This window comes from Schistocerca piceifrons, chromosome 5 (genome assembly GCF_021461385.2).
Source record: "Schistocerca piceifrons isolate TAMUIC-IGC-003096 chromosome 5, iqSchPice1.1, whole genome shotgun sequence".
NCBI lineage: Eukaryota > Metazoa > Arthropoda > Insecta > Orthoptera > Acrididae > Schistocerca > Schistocerca piceifrons.
In genome coordinates this window covers 597628341-597650582 of record NC_060142.1, presented here as the reverse complement: position 1 = coordinate 597650582, position 22242 = coordinate 597628341, and the positions used below count along the sequence as shown (strand labels likewise).

The 22242-nt window shown below is 41.6% G+C and overlaps 1 protein-coding gene across 1 annotated transcript in view; it reads right to left on the bottom strand.

Annotated features, from left to right (window-relative positions):
- LOC124797815 overlaps positions 1-10494 on the bottom strand; it is a 30784-nt gene extending 20290 nt beyond the window's left edge. The window contains exons 1-2 of the mRNA XM_047260843.1: positions 10381-10494; positions 2077-2155 (exon numbers count right to left, since the gene is read on the bottom strand). Coding sequence (XP_047116799.1) covers positions 2077-2155; positions 10381-10459 — 158 coding nt within the window. The 5' untranslated portion in view covers positions 10460-10494. The remainder of the gene's footprint in view (positions 1-2076; positions 2156-10380) is intronic.
- Positions 10495-22242: the final 11748 nt, after the last annotated feature.

Below are 22242 nucleotides of genomic sequence, written 5' to 3'. Positions count from 1 at the left end.
GGTATGCATAAATCCATAATGTCCATTTCTGTAGGTAACCTTACAACTGCAAATTATCAGAACACGTTTCTGTATTTGTTTATGTATCTCACACTGTGTCTTAGCCCTCCTGTGATGATGGTTTAGTGACTCAAAACTAATAGAGTAATAAAGTTGTGTTGATACAGGTGCAGATTTACAATGCATTATTTCAAATTCCATAACAATTTCGGGATTTCAGAATCTCTTAATCGGGTGGCCACGTCAAGGCACCAGCAGTTACGAAAGGGGCCTATAATGTCCACAATTATAGCACAATATACACGGGCTTCGTCCATCGCGTATTAATTGCATCAGGCGACCGTAGCAGCCTATCAGAATCTGTGGTGTCCACCAATATAGCAGCTGCTTATTTCCTGGTGGCATCGTCTAACGTAGACGTTAATTGCTTCAAGGACGTTTTCCCCTTTCTTAATATAAATGACTGCAGTGCAGCTGGCAAAACTATGTGTATGACTAAATACTGTCACAGAACAGCTTGTCCTGGACTGCAACCAGAGTATGCGTAAAGGGTCTGGGGGTGTGATGCATCTCTATAGTCTCCTAACAATAACTGATCTTGATATCTTCCAGATCTCCAGAAGATGGACTTACACATATTAGTGAACTGGTGATAGGTGTTCCACTATCTATGCAACTGTATGATCTAAGATCTTCGGATGAATGTTGTCAGGAACTAAAGCTTTCGGTTTTTTTTTTCATTTCACAAGAGGACCACACGGTGGTAAAATTTCTGTAATTTTTTGAAATGTATGGCACATGAAGTTCGCAGCTCACGTATACATCTCCCCAAGCAGATGGATGTAAGTCTCAAAAAGACTTGAGACAAATCGACTTTGAAATTTTTCGACCATCCTAAACTAAGGTGGTGGTCTTTCGAGAAGGAACGTGACTACGTAGTAGAGAGCTCGCCTGACACATGGAACAAATACTGACGAAAGCAAATTTTTAAACAAAGGTGCAGGTTCTATGAGCATTTACGTGAAACAGAAAATACAAAAAGGTAGACAAAATTTTATTTGTAATTTTTTTAATTATACAGTACTGTTTAACAGTCTTTCACAAGTGATCGCATATTAGGAACTTTTTGCAATTAAAATTGGATTTTTGTGTGCAGTGTATTACTAGAAACAAGAATAAGCGCAGATTTCATAAAATTGGAAATTAGATGCGCTAATTTACATGTATTAGATGAATTTTAAATTTAAATGACCTAGGTAATCTAACTGATGCAAAAAGAACGAAAAAAATAATGACGACACGAAACTCAATCTAGAGATTACGAGTCTCGTGCGCTTTGTGCGTTCTACGGTTTACGGAAATGCTCGTAGAACATAAACCTTTGTTTAACAATTTGATCCCACTTGGAACCGAACCAAATTGCTCGTCTAAACCTTATTTCAGTGTATTAAACATGGTTGGAAAACTTGAAAGTCGATATTCCCGATAATTTTTGAGAGTTGCATCTAACTGCTGTCGGAGAGGTATATTTAAGTTCTGAACGTCACGTACCATAAGTACAAAAAATTGTTGATATTAATTCATCCATTTCTTCCTTCCGAAAAACAATGTACAGCACCGTTGTTAAAATACTCGTATTTAACATGAATTTCGAAGACGAGTGTGGTTACCGTTTTCGGTAGCAATTAAGTAATCAAGGAGAAGTGCCTGGTGAAGTTGTTCCGCTGTCTGATGATGTGCACCGCCAGGAAATGAAATGTGTCCGGGAAGAAGAGCCACGGGTGAAGTAACTGCCTACAAAATTTCTGTTTGAACCTCATCATTGCGACAGAGCAAGGTGGCTCTCTGGGGTCATCCGGCCATACACTTTTAGGTGTTCCGTGATGTCCCTAAATCGCTTAAGACAAATGACGGAATGGCCGCTTTGAAAATCGCACGCCCTATTTCCTTCCCCATCCTTCCAAAATCCGAGTGTTTTATCCGTCTCTAACGATCTCGTCGCTGAAGATACTATAAACTCTAACCTGCCTTTCTTCAGCGCTGTGCAACTGGCTGAGGAATACACGAGTAACTTACCTGAGGTAGTAGCAGCAGTAACCATCGTTGCAGCAGTAGTACCCGTCTTGGCAGTACGAGATGGAATCACACCACACCACTGAAACAAAACACAGGCCGTTATGAGAGTAAGCAAAGGAAACCCTTCAATCAAAAAAAAAAAAAAAAAAAAAAAAAAAAAAAGGCGAGTGGGGGTGGGGGGTTGGGGGAAGGAGGGTGGGGGGAGGGGTGTTTCAGGAGGCCACCGAAAGGCGGAATCAGAAACTGGACGCTGTGTCACAAAGGATCACTGAAGTCGGGTAATGGTTGGCTACTGAAAGTAAATAGAGTTACACATCTTACAGAACACGAAAAGTTTTAAATGATTTTTGTTAGACGGGCAGCAAAATAACCGATGGTGACCGAAGTAGGGAGGGTACGGTACGCAGACTGTTGACAGCAAGAAAAGCAGTTTTGTGAAAGATGGAAATATAAACATCTAATATAAATTTACTTGAATATCTGGATAAGCAGACACTAATGTCATTGACGGCCGTACGAAATTCATTCGCTGACTGTGATGTATATTGGGATCAGCTGTGTCAAGTACAGATACTGCACCTCTTGGTAACTTATGAAAATTTATGCCGAACCAGGAATCGAACCCGGGTTTTCCGTTTATTGTGAGCGGTCACCTTGACCACTTGAGCTCTCCGGGCGCACTTCGCGGACCGACCCAAACTTCCGTGTGTCACACTGTCTACATCCATATATGACAGACCCCAACATTAATCACTTGATGCCCGGAGCTTTACCCTGTGTTCCCACACCACTCAACTTGAGACTGTGAGGAGCCCCTTCATTCATCACTTAATGAAGGTAGCTTAACTCTGTATTCCAACACTAGTGAGAATGAGACTATGAAGCCTTGTGTCTCACATAATCGCATGATGGAAATACTCTCTTCGAAATTCTGAAGGTAGCAGGGGTAAAATACAGGGAGCGTAAGGCTGTTTACAACTTTTACAGAAACCAGACGGCAGTTGCAAGAGTCGAGGGAAATGGAAGGGAAGTACTGGTTGAGAACTGAGAGAGAGAGACAGGATTATAGTGTATCCCCGATGTTATTCAAACTGTACACCGAGCAAGTAGTAAAGGAAACAAAAGATAATTTTGGACTAGGAATGAAAGTTCAGGGAGAAGAAATAAAAACTATAAGTATCCGTCTTTTGATATGCAGCTCCTTGCATTGGCCGTGTTAGCAGTTAAAAATTTTTGGATGTCTGGTCCGCCAGACGGACCATTTACACACAAAAGGAATACTATATGAAAGACAATACACACAGTTAAGGAAGCACACAGAAAACACACACACAAAGATAAAATGCAAACAAAATTGAAATTTGGCGCCGAACTCTCTGGTGAACAAATGAACACTTACTGGGCTGGGACACATAACAAACCACAATCATATTGTGTTCTGGTGTAGTGAAAAAGTATTTTCCTACGTTATTTGTGGAAAATACTTATTATAGTTACGTATGCATCACAACATCTCAGCATGATGTGGAGAATGGAAGCGCTTGCCACACGAAAACGTAAATAAATACGAAAATAGGCGCCAAAACATCGCGAAAAACTAAATTACATTCTAGAAGATAGGTTAACTACCAGCAAAAAGCTTTCTAATCAACATCGTTTTGGTTGCAGATGACAAGATACCTGTAGTAATTAATACAAAAGTGATCCAGAAAGTTCATGCACACCAAATGTAAAGGTATTTACAAAAAGAAATGATCTGTTGTTTGGAGTAAAAATGCACATAATTTTATAATCATTTAACAAAATGTTCACATTGCAGAATAAATAAAAAAACAAAAACCCACCGATGATGGCACAGTGGTGCCGAAACATGTTTGGGTACTGAGAAAAACGGTGTTTTGCATAACTGGCGGACCTCACATCCAAAAAATTAAAAACTATAAGGTTTGCCGATGACATCGTAATTCTGTCAGAGGCAGCTAAGAACGTGGCAGAACAGTTGAACGGAATGGACAGTGCCTTGAAACGAAGGTACAAGACGAACATCAACAAAAGCAAAACAAGGATAATTAAATGTAGTCCAATTTAACAAGGCCATGCTGAGGGAATTAGATTAGTAATCGATAAACTTAAAATATTAGATGAGTTTTGTTATATGGCTAGCAAAATAATTGATCATCGCTGATGCAGAGATGATATTAAACGTAGACGCAATGGCAAGAAAAGCATTTCTGAGAAAAAGAAATTTGTTAATAGCGAATATAGATTTAAGTTTTAGAATACCTTTTCTGGAAGTATTTGTATGGAGTATAGTCACATATGCAAGTGAAACATGGCCGATAAATGATTAAGACAAGAAGAGAATGGAAGCTTTTGAAATGTGGTGCCGTGCGGGATAGCCGAGCAGTCTAGGGCGTCTTGTCACGGTCCGCGTGCCTTTCCCCGTTGGAGGTTCGAGTCCTACACAAGAATGCTGAAGATTAGGTGGGTAGACCATGTAAATAATGAGGAGGTACTGAATAGAACTGGGGAGAAAAGAAACCTGTGGCAGAGCCTACCTAGAAGGAAGATCGGTTGATAGGACACAGTGTGAGACATCAAGGGATCACCAATTTAGTATTGAAGGAATGTATGTGGGGTAAATATTGACAAGGGAGACCAAGAGATGAGAGTGGGAAGGTTGTAAGCTGCAGCAGTGATGTGCAGATGAAGAGGTTTGCACAGGATAGCTTTGTTGTGTCTTGGCAAGACAGCCAAGCCACTAGGAGGTGAAGCCGAAAGGCTGGCGTGAGGTCTGGAACAGTTAAAGGATTTGAGTCTAGCAAATAAAGTACGTAGCTGTTGGAATACTTAACTTTAATCCATAATTAGTGAACATCGGTCTGACGGTACATGCATCACAAGATAAATAGCAAATGATAATGGCGCCTTGCTAGGTCGTAGCAAATGACGTAGCTGAAGGCTATGCTAACTATCGTCTCGGCAAATGAGAGCGCAATTTGTCAGTGAACCATCGCTAGCAAAGTCGGCTGTACAACTGGGGCGAGTGCTAGGAAGTCTGTCTAGACCTGTCGTATGGCGGCGCTCGGTCTGCAATCACTGACAGTGGCGACACGCGGGTCCGACGTATACTAACGGACCGCGGCCGATTTAAAGGCTACCACCTAGCAAGTGTGGTGTCTGGCGGTGACACCACAAGATTAGCATGGAGAGACGCATCAAATAAGTCGTCGGACTGAAGACCACAACAACCACATATTCGTAGTCAGCGAACTTGTTTCGAATTGGTTTCGGGCGGCTGTCAGTCGTCAGTAACGTCTGTCCATACAGATATCCAAGCAAATATTATATGCAGAAGTGGGCACAAAACGATAGTATCGTGGGTCGCGAGTCTTCATAGTCTCTTTCTCACTGGTGCACGGTAGAACTACGAGCGTTAGGTGATGGATGTAGGGGATGTAGACAGTTCGGCATATGGAAGTTTGGGTCGGTCTGGGAAACGTGCACTGATACCCGAAGTGGTTAAGGCGAGCACTCGTTATAAATCGTAGATGCGGGTTGAGTCGCGGTCCAGCGCAAATTCTTATACACTAATAGGCAGTATACCGGTCTTTAATTCAGCTTTTGCCAAGATATTTTCAGCCAGCGAATTTACTTCGAATGAACGTAAATTTCAGTTACGGAAAGGCTTTTCGAGAGTGTAGCCTCATATGGAAGTGAAAGGTGGGCGACAATGTGTAAAGAGAAGATGATAATAGATGCTTTTTAAATTTATTGCTACGGAAGATTAGATGGGTAGATCGGATAACTGATAAGAGGTTCTACATCGAATTGTCGAAAAAAGAAATTTCTGGAACATCTTCACTAAAAGAAGGAACAGAAGGATAGAACCTATCTTGAGGCATCAAGGAATGATCGGTATGGTAATTGAGGAATGTGTGTGCGGTAAAAATTGTAGAGGGTGTCCAAGGCTTCACGACGGTAAGTTCAATTGGAGGTAGGTTGCAGTGATCAGTGAAGAGATTTGCTCAGGAATAACTAGAGAGACCAACTGCATCAAACTAGCCTTCGGACTATTCAGTCCGCAACACCACCACCAACTACAACAACAACAAAAAGTAACACAAATAATAATGGTAGACTACGAAACAAGATTCAGTGCCACGCCAGACAACTGGGATCAACATAGAGCTTCACCAGACTACTGGAAGGAGACGCGCTTATTGAATCAGCAGGGAGTACTGGTTGCGATCTTCCACTTTGCATCGATGACACAATTATCTATCTGATAAAACTGAAGCAAATATCCCTTAGATGTTGATAAAATATCTCCTTACTTCAACATCTACACGATATTTGGCAGAGTACAACACATCAGTTTCTAACTATATCTTCCGTTACACTCTCGAGCAGAGGATGAAAAAAATGTATACCTAAAGGGTTTTTCGTCAATTCTGATTTCCTTTATTTTTCGCTATATTCCTTCGTCCCTAAGCAATGGAGTAGCAACAAAATATTTTGGCTTTGGGAAGCGAAAATGGTTGATTAAAATTTCTTGAGTAGGTTACGCTACAAACAAAAACGCCTTTCTTTTAATAATTTTCATTCCAATTCGATTATCATTGTCGTGACAATCTCTCCAGTATTTCGCAATAACACAAAACGGGCCGTCGAGTTTTGAAATTTTTCGATATTTTCCGCTAATCCTGTCTGGTAAGGATCCCATACTCTGTAATAAGACAGACAAAGGTAGTGTTAACTCTTTTTTAAGTGTATTTGTTGCACCTACTAATTTTTTGGCCAAGAAAATGCAGTCTTTATTTCGCCACCTTTTGTATGATCCTTCCAGTTCAAATTGTTTCGAACAGTAATTGCTATTTATTTAGTTCAACGGACAGCCTTTAAATTTATGACACTATATATGCAACAGTAATTCAACGGAATTCTCATAGTACTCATGTAGAATACTTCACCCTTTTTATTGTATACGTTCAATTATCCCTTATCTCGACACTATAAATAATTTTCCAATTCAGCTTGATCTTCGACCAACTAGGGAGCTGCTCAGATTTTCTCCCAAATTATTTGTATAGATAAAAATCATAATGCCTGGTACACCTCCTTTTGAAGCGCCAGATACAAGTTCTGTTTCACTAGATTTGTTTGTTTATATCTCCTTTCTGTTAGGAAATTGCGAATCCATTCGCAAAGCCGAGATGATCTTTCATTGGCAATTTCGTTAGAAGCCGATTGTGTGAAAGCGAACAATATGAAATCACCTTGAAGTCCGCTGGTGGTAATACTCATTATTCCGTACGAACAGATACCCTCTGGTAATTCACGAGAACGATATTTTATTAATTCGTGCTAGTTCCGTGAAACAGACAGTTTTATTCGCGGTATATGATCCTGTTTGAACAAAACATATATTTCAAAATTCTAACACAAATTAATGTTAACTAGTGGGTCTATAATTTTCCCTATTGCTTACGTTTCCCGTTTTTGCGTATTCCTGTGACCTTTGCAACTTTCCAGTCTCTCTGTCGTCAATCGAGAGGTTGTACATGAATTTCAAAAGTCCAGCTATTTCGTCAGCATAATCTGAACGGAAACTAATTGATACAAAGTCTAAACGAGAAGACATTCCTGTATAAATGCGTAAGTTGCTTGGCTATACCAAGCGGATTTACTTTTCAATTAGTCATGTCCACAGTTGTTCTTAATTGAACTTCTAGAATGTTAACTTCATTTTCTTTGGTGAAATTATTTGCGCACATTTTGTCCAAGAGCTCTGATTCACTCCTGCTCTCGTCTCTAGCACTACTATTGGTCTCATGCAGTGAAGTTATTATTTTTCTCTCAACGCTCAAACAGACTACTCAAAAAGATGTTTTACGATAAAGGCAACCTGTTCGAAAGTTCACATTTTGTCACACCAGGGAGATCAAAATCTGCTGCTGGGTAACATTCAATATCGCATTGCTCCACCCAAGCAATGTAACGCGTTACTATGTGATTGGAGCCTTCTTGGCATGCTGTCCATCACGATTAGGTTGATTCTTGCCTATTGCGGAAGTTGCTTGTGTCGTGAGTGTAGTGTAGCCGTGCATTATCGCCTTGAAAAATGAAGGAATAGCCGAAATATACGGCTGGGCGACAGTTTGACGAAACCTGTTGCGATATTTCACGGACCTCAAATTACCCTCGTTTGCGACACCAGCACAAAACATGACTGGCTCGCCCCCCTGTTCAAACCGTAGGACTGCATGCCTCAGATGCACAGGGGAGATTCAATAACTAAAGATACAAACTGATGTAAAAATGAAACAGTTTTTGAAGAGATTTGTACTTTCATGACTAAACTTAAAGAACTGAGAACAGCTGACCGACCGTCTTTTGAGATGCACATGGTGCCGTCTTTTGTAATTATTTGGAAGACCATCGTACAAATAACCAGTGCCTACAACTCCGACATGCTAATGAACAAAGCAAAGCCAACAGTGAGAGAAAAACGTAACGGATCTCCAAGAAAAGGTGTGATATTGCTCCACGACAATACTCGCCCTCACATCGCGCAGCTGACCGAAGGAGCCATATTTGGTTCCCTCGGATTTACATCTGTTTGGTCCACTCAACGAGGCATTACGTAGAAATAAGTTCACCAATAACGATAAGATGAAGAATTTTTCGAGGCAAGTCGCTCAAACAATAAAACAAAAACTTTGAATTATCTATTAAAAGCTAGTTCATCGTTGGGACAAGTATATTAATGCTCGTGAGGATTTAGCCGAGAAGTAGTAAAAGTCCCATTTTTAGAAGTATACAGTTTTTTCTACATCAGTTTGACTCTTTATACTTAGACTCTTCCTTGACATACTGTTTTGCCATGACCGTTAGGGGTTTGACCAATCCTAGCTGTCGTCGGTGAAGAGAACACGATACCATTGATACGGATTTCATCCCCGACGTTCTCGTGTCCTCCTGCTTCGCACACGGTGATAGGGAACTTATAACGTTCGTAATGAAATTCTGGAGACCGATTGATCGTGACCAGACTTTTGTGAGCTGTCGGTATTGAGACAACGCTTCAAGTTGTCCAGAGAACATGCGCAGCCTTCTCAGCTCCATCGATCGAACAAACCAGTTACAAGTTGCGCCATATGCTACCGAGCATGTTCTGCAAAATGGCGGGTAGACCCTGCAGAAAGCGTCGCCGCTTCTTTCCCTGAGCTGCTCGCAGCTGGATCCCAACGGCCTCGTATCACTAGCAGTCGAGATGACAGGCATCTTATCCGCATGCCTGTAACGGATCGTGCAGCCACGACTCGATCCCTGAGTCAACAGATGGAGACGTTTGCAAGACAACAACCATCTGCACGAACAGTTCGACGACGTTTGCAGCAGCATGGACTATCAGCTCGGAGACCATGGCTACGGTTACCCTTCACGCTGCATCACAGACAGCAGCGCCTGCGATGGTGTACTCAACGACGAACCTGGGTGCACGAATGGCAAAACGTCATTTTTTCGAATGAATCTAGGTTCTGTTTACAGCATCATGATGGTCGCATCCGTGTTTGGCGACATCGCGGTGAACGCACATTGGAAGCGTGTATTCGTCATCGCCATACTGGCGTATCACCCGGCGTGATGGTATAGGGTGCCATTGGTTACACGTCTCGGTTACCTCTTGTTCGCCTTGACGGCACTTTGAACAGTGGACGTTACATTTCAGTTGTGTTAGGACCCGTGGCTCTACCCTTCATTCGATCCCTGCGAAACCCTACATTTCAGCAGGATAATGGACGACCGCATGTTGCAGGTCTTGTACGGGCCTTTCTGGATACAGAAAATGTTCGACTGCTGCCCTGGCCAGCACATTCTCCAGATCTCTCACCAATTGAAAACGTCTGGTCAATGGCGGTCGAGCAACTGGCTCGTCACAATACGCCAGTCACTACTCTTGATGAACTGTGGTATCGTGTTAAAGCTGCATGGGTAGCTGTACCTGTATACGGCATCCAAGCTCTGTTTGACTCAATGCCCAGGCGTATCAAGGCCGTTATTACGACCAGAGGTGGCTGTTCTGGCTACTGATTTCTCAAGAGCTATGTACCCAAATTGCGTGAAAATGTAATCACATGTCAGTTATAGTATAATATATTTGTCCAATGAATATCCGTTTATCATCGGCATTTCTTCTTGGTATAGCAATTTTAATGGCCAGTAGTGTACCAACGCTCGTACGTTGCTAAGTATTCTGTTGCAATACACCTTGCAGACAATTCATGAATCAAAACTAACCTGATAGCACTTGTTGCACTTGGAAGCACAAAACAAGGAAAATCACAGGCGAGACAATAGCGAGGGCGGCCATCGTCATCAGCGGTCCTCAGGTGCGGCCGAGACACTGGGTAAGTCGTACGCCACGCGTGTTTCTTTTATGGACGGTGATGGTTATCTGCGGCGGAAAAAGAGTCTGTTGCCACACCAGCCGAATTCGTAAAGCTCCGGGAACTAGTGATACGACACAGGCGAAACAACATCTGTTGCAAAATGTGACGCGCGTCACTTACGACCAATCCAAAATTATCGGGAGATAAAATTGCAGTGCTTCATTGTTCACAGCCTTTTTTCCTCAACTGCAGCCCAGTGTGTTGGGACGCAAATATATAGGATGCATAACATAACGTGCGCTATCTCTTTCAAAGGCGTTGTTTGTACGTCCTTGACGAGTAACATGTGTCATCTTCAACAGTCAAGTGAAGTCAACAGATGATCAAAACGAATTAATAAATTAATGACGCAACATATTCGCATTTTGCAAAAAGTAGCAGTAGAGGCTTAACATTACGTAGCCTGCGGTCCTAACGTGAGCGCTAAAGGATTGTCGTTGACAAAACTAAAATTTCAACGGCGCGCTTTAGATTTTTTAGTTTTGCTTATACTTTAACACCATTTCCAAATTTCTGTTTGGTTTCGTTTAGTGGGTGTGCATTGTACAGTGTGCTCAATGGATGTGAGATGGTGCTTCTAATACAAAAATAAATGGATAAACAGAAATTTAGTTTCACGTGGTATGCGATGGAAGAGGGAGAAACCACAGAGGCCGCCTTACAAACTTTGGAAGGATCCATCTTCGATGCAACGCGTAGTTTTAAAATGGATAAGGAGTCATGCGACATATCAAACAAATAGAGAATTGTGCGAGAAAGATAATCTGTCTGTTTGATATGTCAGCATGATCTGCTTTCCGTTTTAAAATTAAGAGTGGCATCAAGATGGTGGCTTCCCTCAATGGCCATCACACTGGTACCGTGGCGTCACAGGTTATCCCCATCTCCCGTCTCACACTGCTTGGCTTTAAATTTATGTTTATCCATCTGGTTTTGTTTCAGAATCGTGGTTCTCCACCTATGAACAACCCCGTATAGGCCGACCAGCGTGAGGGACGGGCTACAAACTAGTCTCACTCCTTCGTCAACTATTGACTCGATTCTACGTCCTCCAACTGTTATAACTACAGTTTGGCATATGTACAAGTCGTGGAACACCTTTCGCTCCCAATATTTTATCCCTGTTACCTGCAGAATTTCAGTGAGTGAATTCCATTCAACACTGTCAACGGCTATTACTAAATCTAAATGTAGCTTTTCCTTTTTTACGGTTAGCCTTCCAAGATGGATGTTAGGGTCAAGATTGCCTCGTGTGTTCCTATATTTCTCCAGACTTTCCATTCTTCTGTAAGTATTTTGCAATGATGACCTATTATACTGATGGTTTGCTATTAATTATACCTGCCTCTTTTAGAAATGGAATTATTAGATTTTTCTTGAAGACAGAAGGTGTGTCACCAGTTTCATGAATCCTTCTTACAATGTGGAATACTTTTATCATGGCTGATTCTCCGACAGATAATTTTGAGGAAATGTTGTCTACTCCAGGTCTTTCAGCGCTGTGTCAAATTCTTCTCACAATATCATATTTCTCATCTCATCGTCATTTACTTTCTTTTCGCTTTCCATAATATTGTCTTAAAGTTTTCCTTTACATTGCATTCCATATATCAGTCTGCAGTTCGTTGCTTGGTACAGGTGAGCTGTTTTTATTCATACAGCAGTTTCCTGTTCATCCAAAGGTTTGTTTAAATTTGCTACATGTGTGGCATATATGTTTACCTTACACATGTATGCTTTTACAGCTATCATGTATTCACCACAATTATCTACCATCGTGAATCTTTTTATCTCTGATGATATTTTTTCCCCAACATTTAGATACAACACGTGTCCTAAATTTTGTTCATAACTTAAAAACTAGCTGTCATGTATTGTTTCAAGTTGCAACCATCTTTTGTGTTCTTATTACTTCGTTATTAATTCACTGTTTCCCCGTCTTCATTTATAGTCTACTATTATTTTCAGGTTGAAACACGGAAGAACTGAAAAATCGCTGATTGAGATTGAATGTGAACTCCAGTCTATACATGATACAGACAGTGATGCTGATTCTGAAGTCGACACTTGCCATGAATCATGCAGTCATAAAGGGTGAACATTAATAAAACCAATAAACTGCGAGGAGATTAGATTAGATTAGTTTTTCGTTCCATAGATCCGTGCTGAGGAGATCCTCGTGGATGTGGAACATGCCAATTTTTTTTAAGCTGAAATAACAATACTGATAGTATGAATATATACATCATTTGTTTCTATTAAAAAATTCGTCTATGGAGTAGAAGGAGTTGGCCACTAGTAAGTCTTTCAGGCTCCTTTTAAACTGATCTTTATTTGTAACTAAATTTTTTGTGTTTGCTGGCAAATTATTGAAGATGAGTGTTCCTGAGTAGTGGACCCCTTTTGAACTAAAGTAAGTGCTTTTAAGTCTTTGTGCAGATAGTTTCTGTTCCTGGTATTGTATGTATGAACTGAGCTGTTTGTTGGAAAAAGAGATATATATTATTAAGGACAAATTTCATTAATGACTAAATATACTGTGAGGCAGTAGTTAGTATACCCAGTTTTTGAAGAGGTTTCTACAGGTCGTCCGTGAATTTACTCCACAGATAATACGTATTACACGCTTTTGGACTCTGAAAACTTTTGTTTGACTTGAAGAGTTACCCCAAAATATTATACCATATGACATTACGGAATGAAAGTAGGCAAAGTATGCAAGCTTTTTCATTTTTATGTCGCCTATGTCAGCTAACATTCGAATTGCAAATACAGATTTGTTAAGGCGTTTCTGCAGTTCTGTGGTGTGCTCCTCCCAACTGAATTTATTATCAAGTTGTAATCCCAGGAATTTAGGACTGTCAACCTCTTCTATCTACTCATCTTCATACTTCATGCATATGCTGGGTGGAAACCTCTTATAGGTTCTGAATTGCATGTAGTGAGTCTTTTCGAAGTTTAATGTCAGTGAGTTGGCTTTAAACCATTTATTAATGTCCATGAAAATATCATTAGCAGATCTTTCTGGAACTACACTCGACATACTATTTATTGCAATACTTGTGTCATCTGCAAACAAAAGTAACTCTGCTTCTGGCAGTGTAACTGATAAGAGATCATTAATGTACACAAGAAAAAGCAATGGTCGTAAGATGGATCCTTGTGGGACACCACATATAATTTCTTCCCACTCTGATGATGACTGATGACTTAATTCACTAGTCCCTTGCACTGACACCCTTTGTTTCCTGTTACCGAGCTATGACTGAAACCATTATGCAGCACTGCCTGTGACACCATAGAATTCTAACTTATTTAAAAGGATGTTGTGGTTCACACAATCAAATGCCTTTGACAAATCACAGAAAATACCTGCTGCTTATAATTTGTTATTTAATGAATTAAGTACATTTTCACTGTAGGTGTAAATAGCCTTCTCGATATTAGAACCCTTCAGAAATCCAAACTCTGTTCTTGATAATATGTTATTTCTGGTCAGATGGTTGAGAAACTGCCTGCACATTACTTTTTCAAAAAAATTTGAGAATGCTGGTAAAAGTGAAATCGGTCTGTAGTTTGATGGTATCTTGCTGACTGAAAATGGAGATGAAAAGGTCCTATGAACATGTGTCCAGAAATGCATCATTGTCACAACAGATGGCGCTGAACAATGAAAGTTCCTTTGACCACGTGCCACGTCTGTAGCTCACAGATAAGAATTATTCAAATTGATGATGTCAGTTCTAGTAAAGAGGGCTGACGACAGAAATTCCATAATTGTGATGGTCTCGTGCGAAAACCATCGACAGAATCTTCCCATAGAGGGAAATTCGCTGACGATAATCCTTGCACTCGTTGCAGGTGATATGGATGCAAGTAGCAGCGATTGTCATACAGGATACGCCTAATCGTACACCGTGTTAGCGTGCCGCTTGCCTGGAGCTTGTACTAGGGTCGTCTCAATATCCTGGACAATCTGGTCCTCCAGATGTAGTGTACGCACAGCCCGCCACCTCCCTGTCAGAAAGGACACAAAAAGGGCGTGAAATGTTGTGTGATGTGGTTGGTATCTGTGAGGGTACTTGTTTTGGTGCAATCGTGCTACCTTGCAACCGTTTCCACCATCTTGGCCGTACAGAAGCACCATCTCGGCTTGTTCCCAACATGAATACCGGACTATTCTGATGCTTTCCAATACGCTACGTCAATCACACAGCCTTCAACATAAAAGGAACACACGGCTCGTGGTCAGAGGAACTTTCAATCGTTAGCGCCATCTACCGTGACAACGACGCACTTCCAGACACCAGTTCATAACTTTTTTTCCTCTACATCTACATGGTTACTCTGCAATTCACACTTAAGTGGCTGGCAGAGGGTTCATCGAACCATTTTGTACTACTTCTCTACCATTCCACTCTCGAATGGTGCGTGGGAAAAAGGAACACCTAAATCTTTCCGTTCGAGCTCTGGTTTCTCTTATTTTATGATTATGATCATTTCTCCCTACGTAGGTAGGTGCCAAAAAAATATTTTCGCATTCGCAAGGGAAAGTTGGTGATTGAAATTTCGCAAAAAGATCTCGTCGCAAAGAAAACCGCCTTTGTTTCAGTGACTGTCACCCCAAATTGCGTACCATATCAGTGACACTCTCACCCCTATTGCAGGATAACACAAAACGGGCTGCCCTTCTTTGCACTTTTTCGATATCCTCCGTCAGTCCTACCTGGTAAAGATCCCATGCCGCGCAGCGATATTCCAGCCGAGGGCGAACAAGTGTAATGTAGACTGTCTCTTTAGTGGGTTTGTCTTATCTTCTAAGTGTTCTGCCAACAAAGCGCAGTCTTTGTGCCGGCCGGAGTGGTCGTGCGGTTCTAGGCGCTACAGTCTGGAGCCGAGCGACTGCTACGATCGCAGGTTCGAATCCTGCCTCGGGCGTGGATGTGTGTGATGTCCTTAGGTTAGTTAGGTTTAATTAGTTCTAAGTTCTAGGCGACTGATGACCTGAGAAGTTAAGTCGCATAGTGCTCAGAGCCAGAGAGTAGTCTTTGTTTCGCCTTCCCCACAATATTATCCATGTGGTATTTCCAATTTAAGTTGCTCGTAATTCTAATTCGTAGGTATTTAGTCGAACTGACACCCCTTAGATACGTGCGTATACCCAAAATTTATCGGATTTCTTTTAGTACCCATGTAGATGACCTCCCATTTTTCTTTGTTTAGCGGCAATTGCCACTTTTCACACCATACACAAATTCTCTCTAGATCACTTTGTAATTGGAATTGATCGTCTGATGATTTTACTAGACGGTAAATTACAGCGTCATCTGCTAACAATCTAAGGGGGCTGATCAGATTATCACCTAGATCATTTATGTAAATGAGGAACAGCAGAGGTCCTATGACACTACCTTGCGGAACACCAGATATCACTTCTGTTCTACTCAATGATTTACCGTCTATCTCTAAAAACTGTGACCTCTCTGAAAGGAAATCACGAATCCAGTCACACAACTGAGACAATACTCCATATGCACGCAATTTGATTAATAGTCGCTTGTGAGGAAATCTAGGAATATGGAATCGATCCGAGATCCCTTGTCGACAGCACTCATTACTTCATGGGAACAAAGAGCTAGCTGTGTTGCACAAGAATGCTATTTTCTGAATCCGTGTTGGTTATGTATCAATAAGTCATTTTCTTCAAGGTGATCCATAATGTATAGTATATGCTCCAAAATCCTACTGCAAATTGAGGTCAGTGATATGGGTCTGTAATTCAATGGATTACTGCTATTTCCTTTCTTTAATATTGCTGTGACCGGTGCTACTTTCCAGTCCTTAGGAACACACCTTTCGTCAAATGAGCGGTTGTATATGATTGCTAAGAAAGGCGCTATTGTGTCTGCATACTCTGAAAGGAACCTGATTGGTGTACCATCTGGGTCGGAGGACTTGACTTTCTTAAGTGATTTGAGTTGTTTCGCAAAACCTAAGATATCTACTTTTATGTCACTCATGCTAATAGCTGTTCCGGTTTCGAATTCTGGAATATTTATTTCGTCTTCTTTCGTTAAGGAATTTCGGGAAACTGTATTTAGTAACTCCGCTTTAGTGACACCATCATCGGTAACATTTCCATCGCTATCGCGCAGTGACGGTACTGGCTGTCTTTTTGCCTCCATTTCCAGTCAGTGATCCGTCTCTGCATTTTGTCGGTTTTATTAAAGTTCACCCTGCACAAGAAGAGGCCACCGAAGAAACGTCAATCTGTTGCCACTAGATAATGTCCCAGGCTGTCTCGGCCGAAAGCTGGTGGGAGTTCAACTCCCTGACGTGGCAGGAAACACGAGAAAGTTTTATTTATTTATACTGTTCCATAATTATGCATCAGTAAATTATGTAGAAATTACAGTTCCCTTCAAACTAGTTGCACTGCATTCGACTCTCTTTCACTAAATTATACTTTGGCAAGAGGTATATACAACCGCGTATTTGCAAATACGAGGCGTATTTGGAAAGTAAGGTCCGATTAGGTGCGAAATGGGAACCACTGTGAAACTGCGATGAAATTTTGCACAGATGTATTGGGCAGGTTCGTTAGTGTGCCTGTCGATCGCTTACGTCGCTCTTTCCGGGTGAAAGTGCAAAATAATCACGTATAAATGCCTAAAACAAAAGTGTCTCCCGCCAAATATGTGGACATGGTGAGAGATTTCGCCTGAAGCTATGCAGTCCACATAACATAGATGTCATGCGTTTCTTTCTTCAAGACAATTTTCAGCCGCATTCTGGAGGGGCAATGAAGACGCTCCTGCAGCACTTCCGATGGGAAGTGTTTGATCACCCTCAATACAGCCCTCAATTGGCTCCCTCCGTTGTTTATCTCTGCTCAAAAGAACCTCTGGCTACGAAGACAACATTTTGGCACAAACAACGAAAGGCAGACCAGCTTAGAGAATTGGAGGAAAGCACAGGCGGCTGCTTTCTGTGACGAAGGAGCTGGAAAGTGTGTACAACGCCACGACAAATGTCTATGTCGGAGCGGCGACTATTTAGAGAGGTAGCTGGGACGTGTGGTTAACTGTTGCGAATAAAAATTTCGATTTTCACTGTAGTTTTCATTTCAGGACCGTTTAACCAGTTGTAAATAAAAACCCAAAATTTCCTCCTAACTTTTTTTTCTTAAATCATTTATACCACAAAGGAAATTAATCATGACGCTTCTTGTGTAATTCAACTAATTAATTCTGTCCTGCAACAAAAAATCACCTTGTCTGAAGCAGAGAAACTTGGAAATGCTGTAAACTGTTCTACCTGGCCGTAATTTTTTTTATTCGTTGATTCACAATCAAAAGCTCTTCTTTTCATCCTGGTAAGTTCTCACTCATTGTCGATTTCTTCAGTACCCGCTCAAGCATCAAAAAAATATTTTTCAAACTCCAAAACTTTCCTGAATACCTCTAAATTTTCATCTGTCAAATGGTTCAAATGGCTCTGAGCACTATGGGCCTTAACATCTGAGGTCATCAGTTCCCTAGAACTTAGAACTACTTAAACCTAACTAACCTAAGGACATCACACACATCCATGCCCGAGGCAGGATTCGAACCTGCGACCGTAGCGGTCGTGCGGTTCCAGACTGATGTGCCTTGAACCGCTCGGCCACAACGGCCGGCTTTCTTCTGTCATTTTCACGTCATTTACGACTTCCTGAACAGCACAACGCCTCTCTTGTTGAATGTTGCTGGTGAGTTTAGTATAAAATATTATGCAGAACCGTATAAGGAGAACGATAACAATCTTCAAAGAATCAATATCCTTAAACATACTTTTGACTTCTGTATTTAGCGCATTGCTGTACGAATTTCTAAGGGCCAAATCTTTTTGCCGTCTTATACATAACATCATACACGTATCTAATATGAGTAGGGTTGTCTATCCAGTTCGATCACTGTATATTACTCTAAAGCTTTAAGCCAGTGATGTTACAAATAATTATACATTTTAAAAAAGTGGTATAAGCTTACTGCAATGGAAAACGGAAGGTGAAGCTGAAGACAGATTAAGAGAGGACCAGATTGGCTTTAGGAGAAGTAGACGCAATAGAAGAGTACTTTGAACACTGCGGTTAATAGCAGAGGGATTATTTTTAAAATAAAGTAGAAATGTACACTGCGTTCGTTGATCTGGAGAAGACTTTTGATAACGGAGTGTGGAATAGAAGTGTTCCATTGCTAGGCAGTGACGTGTTATCTGTAGGGAGACAGATGGTCTGTTCGCTTTTTGAGTGACAGACTGGTATAGTCGGGGCTGACTGAGTGAGACAAGAAGCCTTAAGAGACAGAGGGATGGAAGGTCGCTCGTATTTTATTGCTGTAATTAATTCGTATGCTGACGAGGCAAAGAGCAAAGTACTCGCAGCTGACAACTTCAGTTTAGGGATTGTCTGCTACGAAAAATAAACAGAAACAGAAAAAAGAAACAGGATGATACAGTTCGCTGATGACAAATTAGTAGCCGCCGAAAGCGATCAGGAAATGAATCCAGTCCTTTGAGAAAAAGAGCGAGCGTGAGCTGAAGGCTACAGCCCTCACACAAAGAATAATGTGGTGCTGAATGACTAAATGTTAAACTCGCAAGTGAAGCTCCTGAATATTTATATGAGTTCAAAACAGATAAAGAAGGAAAGGTGCAAGAAAGATACAACAGCAAGGACTGCCCAAGGAAAAGGGACTCACCAGTAAAAGCAAAAAGTTGTTTGGACCACACCTTGGTTCACACACTTGCTTACTTCCGTTCCGTATAACTGGATAAAAAACTAACAGGGACTGCAGACTACTCAGACAGGTAACATGAAGGTAGTCCGAAAGAGTTACCTGTTGTGTTCATTCCACTTGCTTACACCTCGGCATTAACCAGCTATAAAATTGTCACCTGACAACGGTAACTAGCAATATGGAGATACTTTAACAAAATTATTTAAACGCTCGATCTGACAAAAGGTCTGTGTATTATCTGTTCTTTTGGCCAAAACAGTTTACTCTTACCATCTGGCACTATTCAGGTCCGAAAAGCCTACCAAACTCCCAGATTTACTGTACTTAACAAATATCGGGCGCTTTATTGATAAATTTGCTCGCCTCATAAAGTGGAAAATCTAATGCTCCACTCGTTGCGCGGAATTTAATTACAAGCGGCACTCAAAGTCGCTAATACCGAAAGATCTAAGGTAATAACGCCAAATAGTCTCTCAAGTCGTTCACAAATGGAGACGGAATATTAACATAGCCTCGTTCGTCATACGAAAATTCAGGTGGTGCTCTCCGGCCCTGTGTTAGAGTAAGGAAGGAAGGAAGATTAGGTTTAACGCCCCATCGACATCGAGGTCGTTATAGACGGAGCACCTTTGTGGTACACACCCGGCTTACCGCAGTTGCAGCTTCAGTCTGGTCTGCTCGCATCATCTGACCGCAGCAGACAGTGTTCACTGCCTACGACGGTACTGCTTTTGTGACTCGCTACTGATTACTTTGTGAACACACGACTTTTCGCAGCTACCGCTTCCATCTGCTCAAGAAGGAAACTGGAGCGGCATCAAACCTGATGTTATTCCCAAGTGGGGATCTACTTTAGTGCCTTTTTTTCATAAAAGAGGATGTTCCTAAACACACTGACAAAATTTGTGGTATATATTTAAATAACAAAACAATTTGTAGCCCTTCTCCTCTGAACTAGGTGCCTCCAAACCTCTTTACCATACAGAATTACCATTATTATCTTGCAAACTGTTACATATTCCTGAACTTGTAAGTGAAGGACGGTCCTGAATTTTGTAATCGTTAGCTTCTCTCTAAGAGGTTGATAAACGGCAACGTTTTCACTTTTTGTGTCAAATTTTACATTTTCTGTAAAAAGTCGAAAAATAGTAGAAATACCGCAACAGGGACTTCAGGATGCTGATATAACATATACTGAAGCGCCAAAGAAACTGATACAAGCGTACGAATTCAAATACAGACATATGTAAACAGGCAGAATACGGCGCTGCGGTCTGCAACGTCTGCATAAGACAACAAGCGTATTTCGCAGTTCTTAGATCGGTTACTTTTGGTGCACTGGCAGGTTATCAAGATTTAAGTGAGTTTGAACGTGGTGTTATAGTCGGCACACGCGAGTTAGTGATAAAAAAGTAGGGATTTTCCCGTACGACCATTTAACGAGTGTACCATCATTATCAGGAACCCGGTAAAACATCAAATCTCCGACATCGCTGCAGCCGGAAAAAGATCCTGTAAGAACGGGACCAACGATGACTGAAGAGAATCGTTCAACGCGACAGAAGTTCAACCCTTCCGCAAATTCTGCACATTTCATTGCTGGGCCATCAACAAGTGTCAGCGTGCGAAACATTCAACGAAACATCGTATGGGCTTTCGGAGCCGAAGGCCAACTCGTGTACACTTGATGACTGCACGACACAAAGCTTTACGCCTCGCCTGGGCCCGTCAGCACCGACATTGGACTGTTGATGACTAGAAACACGTTACCTGGTCGGACGAGTCTCGTTTCAAGTTGTATCGAGCGGATGGACGTGTACGGGTATGGAGGCAACCTCATGAATCCATTGACCCCGCATGTCAGCTGGGAACTGTTAAAATTGGTGGAGGCTCTGTAATAGTGTGGTGTGTGTGCAGTTGGAGTGATATGAGACCCCCGACACGTCTAGATAGGACTCTGACAGGTAACACATACGTAAGGATCCTCTCTAATCACCTGCATCCACTCATATCCATTTCCGACGGACTTGGCCAATTCCAGCAGAACAATGTGACACTCAAGACGTCCAGAATTGCTACAGAGTTGCTCCAGGCACACTCTTCTGAGTTTTAACACTTCCACTGACCATCAAACTCCCCATACATGAACATTATTGAGCGTCTCTGGGATGCCTCGCAATGTGTTGTTCAGAAGAGACCTCTACCCCACTGTACTCTTTCGGATTTATGGACAACCCTGCAGGATTCATGGTGTCAGTTACCTCCTGCGGAAATCGAGCGCCTAAGAAACCCTTGAAACGTGATGTTATAGGAGACTGTTGAAGGTCAGGTGGAGTGACCGAATAAGGAATGAAGAAGTCCTGCAAACGAATGAACGTGGAACAAATCCTTCAAACGGAAGAGGATGAATCCAAGAGAGAGCACGGTTGGGCTCGTATTAATACATGTGTCATTGGTTTAAAGTGCAACTGGGTGGATGTTAAAAAGCCATGTATGAGGATATAACGACCGCTTTCGCAAAAGAGGGTGGCTGGGAAGCGGCAAGACTGTGCAAATGCGCCAGACCACCTTCACGACTATTGACTGCATCAACAACGATACACTGGCGCTTTGATACAGACTACCGTAACGGAGAATTTGGGACACTATATAAAGAGACGCTGAACAATGTCAAAAAGGCTGTCACTTCTATGAAGCATCAATCTTCTCGCGAGTTCAAATTTGAAGGCTGGAACGGTATAAAATCCACAGCTGTTTATATGAGAGTCATCCAGAATATAAGTCATCTTATTTCTTTCATTTCTGTTTTTATATTTCTTTTAGGTTAACTTATTTAACCGGACATACAGTGCACGCGCATGACGTAACAATCATATGACGGCCGACAAGTCTCGAGTGTTGTCGGTAGCGCTGCAACAGGGCTAAAAATG